Source organism: Phaenicophaeus curvirostris, chromosome 34, assembly GCF_032191515.1.
Source record: "Phaenicophaeus curvirostris isolate KB17595 chromosome 34, BPBGC_Pcur_1.0, whole genome shotgun sequence".
NCBI classification, from domain to species: Eukaryota; Metazoa; Chordata; class Aves; order Cuculiformes; family Cuculidae; genus Phaenicophaeus; species Phaenicophaeus curvirostris.
Genome location: NC_091425.1, coordinates 1,239,470 through 1,248,613, shown reverse-complemented (window position 1 = coordinate 1,248,613; position 9,144 = coordinate 1,239,470). Strand labels below are relative to the sequence as shown.

The 9,144-nt window shown below is 49.3% G+C and overlaps 1 protein-coding gene across 1 annotated transcript; it reads left to right on the top strand.

The window, feature by feature from the left end:
* The first annotated feature begins 2,195 nt into the window (after positions 1-2,195).
* On the top strand, positions 2,196-3,209 carry LOC138732584 (olfactory receptor 14A16-like). The gene has a single exon (XM_069879223.1). It carries the CDS (start codon positions 2,262-2,264, stop codon positions 3,207-3,209), a length of 948 nt encoding a protein of 315 aa, XP_069735324.1. The 5' UTR covers positions 2,196-2,261.
* Positions 3,210-9,144: the final 5,935 nt, after the last annotated feature.

The following is a 9,144-nucleotide window of genomic DNA, read 5'->3' as shown; positions in this document are numbered from 1 at the left end:
CAGTCCCTTATGCTCCCAAGTCTTCAACTGGTATGACAAGGTTATAGAAGGATGCTCATCAGTCCCGGTTGTGCTGCCTCTAGAACCACATTTGGTTTTTTCTGGTTCTTTTGCCGTGGTAACCTTGGAATGCTATGAAATGACTCGTGTGATCACACAGGTGTTGATGTGGGAAGATGGGGTAGGGTCAGGGCCAGTTGTGGGTTAGTCAGCGTTTGGGTTTCGGTTCAAGTGAGGGTTCCAGAGAGGATTTAAGTTTGTATCTGAGTTTCTGAGGAGGCCCTCACCCTCTCCCCCATCTCCGTAAAGAGCACATTGGTTTCGTCAATATTTAATTTCTTCTCCACCAAGTTGAATTCCTTTCCTTGCAAAAATGTATCAGCCCAAAACGGTACTGACAAAGCTCTTCGCTGTCAGGTCTTTATCAGACTTTTGTCACCACAAATTCAGCTCCTTTTGATATGGAACTGAAGAGCTTTCTACTCCAAGCACAGATTTTGATCATCTTTCTTGTTCTTCAAAAGGATGCTGTTCAATGATGGATGCTTGCTAATTGATGCTTGCTGGACGGATGCCAAATCACCACTTGCACTCACTGCACTGTGGAGGAGGAAACACCTCACTCTTACAGCACCAGGTTCTCACAGCCTCCTAACCCCCACCCAGGAGCCATGCAAGTGTTTTTCCAAAGTCCTACCCTTGGCATTGCCCGTTCTCACATCCCACTGCTCAGGAAGAGTCCTAAGGAATGAGAGAGGGACAGGATCTCCCTTCCCAGGGTCTGGGGGTCAGGGCTTATCCACTTGGTTAATGGGGTCAGGGCTTGGTCCTTTGGATTAATGAAACACATCCAGGCTGACTCAGCGTTAGAGACACCTTTACCTTGCTTTTCATCACTGCCTCCAGTTTTCTGCTCTAACTGGGCCCTGGAGATGCTTTCTCAGCAGTGCCCTCAGTGGGACCCATTAACACTACAAGAAACCTTGGAGCTTGAATGTGAGTTTTACTTCTTGAAAGGTTTGTTCTACTTCCTCTCAGGGTGTGAGATTCATGGACTCAGCATCCAACCCACCAGAGGGGTCATTAAAATGCCCTGGGCTGCTCCTCTGCTGCTGAGCTGGGCTGGGCTCCTGGGACTGAGGGAGCTCAGGGCAAGTGGACAGAGCTACAAAGAGCGAGCTCTGGCGAGGAGCAGCTCCTCTGCAAAGACAGCAGGGAGAAGGGAACTCCCAGGGTTTCTCATGGAGAGACCAGCAAGGCAGAGGGAGCTTAAAGGTGGTCAGGAGGATGACTGAGGGCTGACTGGAGGAGAAATCTTCACAGTCCTTGACATGGTAAGTCTGGGTGCAGGACAATTTTGCTGCAGGGAGAAGCTGTGGGTGCAAGAGGCACCTCCTGCAGGAGAGCGTATTTTGCTGTCCAGAGGTTGCTGCGTCGATCAGGACCATTCCAAATCACCTTAGAAAAACTGAATGGACTGTTCAGTGGAAAGGACAAGGAAGGGATTTGGGATAGGAGTCTCCCAAACCACCTTGAGCCCCTCCTCTGCCTATGGACCAGCATCACCTCTGCTGGCCCCACCAAGTTGTTCTTCCCTCTGGAGCCTCCAAACAGGACCACGTGCCCAGGCAGTGCCCTGCAAACAGGCAGGTTTGTGTAGGGGAGTGCCAAGGGGCTGGGATGGGGTTTGTGAGCAGGGAAAAAACGTGCGACAGGGAAACACATCACTGGAGGAAAACCTCCAGGCAGCAGGGATAGGATCAGGGAATGAGGAGAAACTAAAGCCAGAAAGGTTCTGGGAGGGAGAGTTTACATCCTGTGTTACAGAGATGCCCTTCAGAGAAGCACAGAGATGGTATGAGACACAAAATGCTGTTGGGCGTGTGAATGAGCTGTGTGTGTCCTAGGATGAAAGTGGGTGCTGAGACCTTAGGAAAAGGTGAGACATTGAGTGGTGTGAGGTGGACATTGAGTGGTTTGAGGGTAACACGGGAGTGTGATTCCCCTCGATCTCAGAAACGTGCAAGCCCAGGGCAGCTGGGAACAAGAGCAAGGACAGAGCAGTTCCTCTCCCTCTGCACTGAGCCAGACAATGCTCTCACCTCGCAGGACTCCCTCTTATCTCTCTGAGTGCAGCAGAGGCGCTGATGGAGGCGGGGGTAGGGGGAAGGGGGTAATGAGAAATTACTTTCATTTGGCTTAGAGAAGGCTCCCTTAACTTGTCACTGTCCTTTCCTCCCTCAACAGTGCCCAATGCCTAGATGCAGCAGATGTCCAACAGCAGCTCCATCACCCAGTTCCTCCTCCTGCCATTCGCAGACTCACGGGAGCTGCAGCTCTTGCACTTCTGGCTCTTCCTGGGCATCTACCTGGCTGCCCTCCTGGGAAACGGCCTCATCATCATCACCATCGCCTGGGACCACCACCTCCACACCCCCATGTACTTCTTCCTCCTCAACCTCGCCCTCCTCGACATGGGATCCATCTCCACCACTGTCCCCAAATCCATGGCCAATTCCCTCTGGGATACCAGAGAAATCTCATATGAAGGATGTGTTGCCCAATTCTTTCTGTTTGACTTCTTCATTTCAGCAGAGGTTTCTCTTCTCACAGTCATGTCCTATGACCGCTACGTTGCCATCTGCAAACCCCTGCACTACGGGACCCTCCTGGGCAGCAGAGCTTGTGTCCACATGGCAGCAGCTGCCTGGGGTGCTGGGTTTCTCTCTTCTCTGCTGCACACGGCCAGTACATTTTCCCTGCCCCTCTGCCAGGGCAATGCTGTGGACCAGTTCTTCTGTGAAATCCCGCAGATCCTCAAGCTCTCCTGCTCACACTCCTACCTCAGGGAAGCTTGGCTTCTTGTGGTCAGTATCTTAATAGTCTTTGGCTGTTTTGTTTTCATTGTGGTGTCCTATGTGCAGATCTTCAGGGCTGTGCTGAGGATGCCCTCAGAGCAGGGACGGCACAAAACCTTCTCCACGTGCCTCCCTCACCTGGCTGTGGTCTCCCTGTTTATCAGCACGGGCACTTTCACTGACCTGAAGCCCTCTTCGATCTCCCCATCCTTCGACCTGGTGGTGTCATTTGTCTACTCCGTGGTTCCTCCAGCAGTGAACCCCCTCATCTACAGCTGGAGGAACCAGCAGCTCAAGGATGCAACGTGGAAGCTGATAACTGGATTTTACACTGAAGCAATGAACTGCTGAACTTCTGCTTCACTGCAGTTATCATGTGACTCACTAAAGGTGCACACTGCCTTATTTTATTGATGGTGGTGTTGGGTTTTTTTAAGTTTACATTCTCATCACCTTTTTAATTCACTCTCTTCTTTCCATTTGTAACCAAGTAACTGAGTAAACAGCAACCCATGCTCTCTGTATTTCATAGAATCATAGAATCACCAGGTTGGAAAGGACCCACTGCATCATCAAGTCCAACCATTCCCATCAGTCACTAAATCAGACCCCTCAGCATCTCGTCCACCCGTCCCTTAAACTCCTCCAGGAAATGTGACTCAACCCCCTCCCTGGGCAGCCTCTGCCACTGCCCAATGACCCTTTCTGGGAAACATTTTTGCCTGATGTCCATCCTGAACCTCCCCTGGAGGAGCCCGAGGCCATTCCCTCTTGTCCTGTCCCCTGTCACTTGGGAGAAGAGCCCAGCTCCCTCCTCTCTACAACCTCCTTTCAGGGAGTTATAGAGAGCAATGAGGTCTCCCCTCAGCCTCCTCTTCTCCAGGCTAAACACCCCCAGCTCTCTCAGCCGTTCCTCATCAGGCCTGTTCTCCAGCCCCCTCACCAGCTTTGTTGCTCTTCTCTGGACTCGCTCCAGAGCCTCAACATCCTTCTTGTGGTGAGGGGCCCAGAACTGACCCCAGGATTCGAGGAGCGGTCTCACCAGTGCTGAGTCCAGAAGGCGAAGAACCTCCCTGGCCCTGCTGGTCACGCCATGTCTGATCCAAGCCAAGATGCCATTGGCCTTCTGGGCCACCTGGGCCACTGCTGGCTCATAAAATCATAGAATAACCAGGTTGGAAGAGACCCACCGGATCATTGAGTCCAACCATTCCTATTAAACACTAAACCGTGTCCCTCAGCACCTCGTCCACCCGTCCCTTAAACCCCTCCAGGGAAGGGGACTCAACCCCCTCCCTGGGCAGCCTCTGCCAGTGCCCAATGACCCTTTCTGGGAAAAATGTTTTCCTAATGTCCAGCCTAAACCTCCGCTGGCGGAGCTTGAGGCCATTCCCTCTTGTCCTGTCCCCCGTCCCTTGGGAGAAGAGCCTCCCTCACCTGGCTGTCGTCTCCCTGTTTGTCAGCACTGCAGGGTTTGCCCACGTGAAACCTCGCTCCATCTCCTCCCCATCGCTGGATCTGGTGGTGGCAGTTCCATACACAGTGGTGCCTCCAGCAGTGAACCCCCTCATCTACAGCTTGAGGAACAAAGAGATCAGTGATGTAGTCTGGAAATTCATGACTCAATGTTCCTAAGAAGCAATAAAGTGCTCCTCAGCTTCTGCCTAGCAGTTCTCATGTAACTCCTCCCAGGCAAAGACAGTCTTTATTTAATTGTTGTTTGTTTCTTAATTCTAAAATCTTTACCCCCTTTCTTATTCACTTTCTGCTTTTTTTGCTGACTGGGTGTTTGTTTGAATAAGGAGCTGAGATCCTGTGTATTTAAGCAAAATAAAGGACCCTTCATTGGCTTCTGTTTTCCTGAGTTCTTTCCCCCAAGGCCTCTCTGGAGCTGCAGGAACAGGTCCTGTGGTCATGGGTGGAGGGGACAAACAAGCAGGCAGCTAAATTGGAACAGAACTTCAGCATCCAGGCCAGGATGGCTCCGTACACAGCCTGGAGTGAGTGACAAAGCACTCGGGAAACAAATCCGATCTGAGCGAAGGAGAAGGGGGCAAGGCTGGCACAGTTAAACAAAAACGGGACCACCTGGGCTGGGAACATCTCCCACGTGGAAAATAAGCAGGAATCCTGGGATCTCCCAATCCTAGGATGCGTAAGATCTCCCAATCTCACACACAGAGCAAGGAGCAGGCATCTCCCGATGGAGAGACCACCTGCCTCCTCCAGATCCTGCTGGAGAGTGAGTCCAGAGGGTGCTTGTCCTGGACAGCAGAGAGGTCTCCTAGGACACCGGGCAGCATCACAGAGGATGACATCCCTGAAAGAGGCTTTAAAAGATAGAAATGAGTTTTAGAACCTATAAATAAGGGCTTGGCCTCTAAAACTAAGGTGTTGGAACTCCAATATTAACCTTTGGGATTTAAAATAGAGGCTCCTAACCTTGGGTTTTAGACAGAAAAAACGAGAGTTTAGACCTTCAAAATGTAACTGTGGGTCCCAAAATGTCTATGGGTCCTAGAAAACAGGTTAGAACCCTGGAATTGAAGATTTCAGCCCAAAACATGAGACTTCTGCACTAAAAGGATGGGCGTGGTGCTACAAACGCGTCTTTTCATCCCTCAGGGGCGGAGAATCTCTTGGTTCCAAGAAATGAAGCTCTGGTCCTGAATGCAGGGCTTTAGGCACTCCAGTAGAGGCTTCGAGCCATCAAGGAGGGGGTTGGATACTTTCCATGACAGTCTGGAGCTTCAAAAGGAGGGTTTGGGTCCTACCAGTGGTGCTTTGAAAGTGAAACTGAAGCTTTGAGCCCGGACCTCGGGTTTCATGCCCTGAAATGATGCTGTGGTACCAAAGACAACAGCTTTGCAGCTTGAAATATACCTGAGAGGCTAAAAATGAGGATCTGGGCCTTTACAATTGCAAACAACTCCAAAAATGAAGCTTTGTTCCCGGAAAAGGAAGCTTTGGAATCTAGAAAGGAGCTAAAAATAAGGCTTTGGCCCATAACACTGAGGTTTCAGACATCCAGAATCAACTTTGATCCTTAAAAATTATGCTCCGGGACAATGAAATGTGTCTTTAGACTTAAAAAACGAGGGTTGAGACTCAAAATGTAACTACGGGCCTCCTAAGAAAAGCTATAAGTGTTAAAAGACAAGTTGGAACCCTAAAATCAAGGATTTCCACCCTAAATATGAGACTTGGGGCACTAAAGTGATGGGTGCAGTGCTACAAGTTAAGTCTTTTGTCCCTGCGAAGGAGACAAACCTCTTGGTTCCTCTGTTGCCTCAAGAAATGAAGCTCTGGTCAAAACTGCAGGACTTTGGGTGCTCCAATGGAGGCTTCAGGCTGTAAAGGGGGAGGTTGGATCCTTTATGTGAGAGTTTGGAGCTTCAAAAAGAGCCTTTGGGCCCTACAAATGTTGCTTTGAAACTGAAATTGCATCTTTGAGCCCCGACATCAGGTTCTTTGCCCTAAAAAGAAGCCATGGTAGTGAACAGGATGGCTTTCAGCCTAAAAATGGGACTTGAGAGGCTCAAAAAGAGGATTTGAGCCCTCACAGTGAGGCTTTGTTGCCTGAAAAGGAGGATTTGGGAGCTAAAAATGAGCTTTTGAACCCTGTTAGAGGCTTTTGTCTCCAACATGGAAGCTGTGGACATAGAAAACCAGACTTTGTGCCTTAAAAATTGTGCTGAATTGTGCTGAAGGCTGAAGAGCTTTCCCGAGGCATCAAATCTGCTGAGTTTGAACCCCCAGGGGTGGAGAATCCCCCGCTGCCCTGGAGTCTCGGCCAAGGCTTTTCCCCTCCTGTCCATCCCAGAAGGATCCTGCTCCTCTGGACGAGAAGCTGGATGTTCCCAGGTGTCACAGGAGCCTTGGCCAGGTGATAGCTGCGTTCATGGAGCCGTCAAGTGCCAAAGTCCTTTCTTTCAATCGTGGCCTCGGTGCCCTGTTGACGTCTAAACTGAGCTCTCTTGTTCCCTAGGTTTTTCTATGAGCATAAAATAGAGACCCACTTAGCAGGCTGCCCCAAGCAGGAGGTGGGAAGTGATGTAAATTGCATTGGGTTTGGTCTCTCTTTATATTCCTTTTATCTTTTTTTCTTTCGTCTATTAATCTATTTTTACCTTGGCCCTCAAATGGAAAAAACATCTCCATGGAGAAGCACGGACAGAGAGTTGGCCAGCTGAAGTTTGCCCTGAGGAGGTGGACGTGGGCACCAGAACACTTGCTCTTCCTCACTAACAAGAGACCTCCACCAATCCCATGCCCTTTCAAAAGGGATTTCACAAAGAAATATTGATCTTCTCCTGGAACTTCCTCAGCCTGCAGAAGAGAAGGCATCGGGGGGACGTTATAGAGGCCTTCCCGTACCTGAAGGGGTCACCAAGAAAGCTGGCAAGGGACTTTTTCCAAGGGCATGGAATGATAGGATGACAGGATGTGGCTTTATGGCCTAGGGAAGATTTAGATTAGACATTAGGGAGGAATTGTTCGCAAAGAAGGTGGTGAGGACATGGCTCGGGTGTCCCAGGGAAGCTGTGTGTGCCCCCTGCCTGGAGGGGTTCAAGGTCGGGCTGGATGGGGCTTTGAGCAGCCTGGTCCAGTGGGAGGTGTCCCTGCCCAAGGAAGGGGGGTTGAAACTGGATGGGCTTTAAGGTCCTTACCAACCCAAACCATTGTATGAGTTTGAAAGTTCTAGAAAGTTTCAGATAAAACGTTTTTCTTAGGTGCACTTTGAAATCTTCCTCTGTAACCACACTGGGAAATGACTACAAGGAGCCATGCGAGGCTTGAAGACTTGAAGAAAACAACAGGAAGAGAAAGAGCTCATTAAGGCTTTCTGTAGGTTAATGAGATCCAGGATGGAATTGCTGATGAGTCCTTGAACCTCAGCTGCTGAGAGGAGTTGGAACAAAGCTCTCAAGAAGTCAAAAGCAAAGCTCAAAATTTCTTGAAGTCTTAGTTGGTCTCAGTGAGCATCGTTAGTGACAAAGGCTCCCCAGGGACTCATTAGAGCCGAGAATTGGAGGCCATGATTGCAGGAGGACAAAGGCGCCGTGCAGGCAGCTGTGATGCTGAGAAAAGCCTGGGTTCACTTGGTGAAGCAGAAAGTCCAAGCCCTGACCCCCAGGCCCTGGGCAGGGAGATGTGGCTTTGACTGCAATGATGTTGGTGCCATGAGCCTTCTCACATTGCTGAATTGAAGTGGAAGCAGTTATTTCTTGTGATTCCAAATACAGGCCTGTAGGGTTCCTTGAGATGCCAAGGCTCTCACACAGCTCCACGTGCACCAGAAGAGTTGGGGGATAGAAGGGTAGGGTTATTAACGGGTTGGATCGTAGAAGAGTGGCAGAAAATGCGTTTGTGAGAAAGATCATGTCAGAGAGGAGTCGAGTCATAGAGGTGCAATACAGAAGGACAGATGGTTCATAGAACGTTCAAATCATTGTGGATCATAGAATACTCAGGTCATGGAAGAGTCAAGTCATATGAGTGTGAGAGTTTAGTCGGGTATTGGCAGTGTTGGGTCATGGAAAGGTCATAGAAGAGTTCGCTCATAGAAGTTTCATGGAAACATTGAGGCACAGAAAGTGTGCGTTGTAGAAGCATCAGGATATAGAAAGACTGCTTCTGCAGTCACATTATATATTCTGCATTTACATATATTCTGCAGTTCACATTATAGAAGAATTATCCAAGAGTCGTAGAATTGTCAGTTCATAAAGGAAGCGTCTCATATGAGTCAGGTCATAGAGTGTCATAGAGGGGTCAGGTCATAGAAGGGATTGTTAATGGTTGGGTCCTAGAAGAGTCGGGTCACAGAAGCATCTGGTCATATATTGGTCATAGCAGTGTTGGAGCATAAATGATTCATGTCATAGAAGAGTCACAGAAGACCTGGATCGGAGAAAGACACAGCATTGAAGAGTCAGAGAGTAGCTGGGTCATAGAACGGTTTGTTCATAGAAGGCTTAAGTCATAGAAGGACCTGGTCATGTAAGAGATGGTCGTGGAAGAGTTTAGTCATAGACAAGTCGGCTCGTAGAGGAGATATAGAAGAGCCCAGTCACAGATGGTCCATAGAAGGGTCAGGTCATAGAATATTTGACTCATAGAAGATTTGGGTTATAGAATATTTGGGTCATGGAAGAGTCGACTCATAGAAACTTGAGTCGGGTCATAGAGGGGTCATAGAAGTGCCGGTTCACAAAAGGCTTAGGCCATAGAAGGGCCGGGTCATAGATTAGTCGGGTCATAGAGGAGTCGGGTTATAGAAGAG

Coding starts and splice junctions, on each gene's coding strand:
- LOC138732584 (XM_069879223.1), top strand. CDS start 2,262: ATGCAGCAGATGTCCAACAGCAGCTCCATCACCCAGTTCCTCCTCCTG.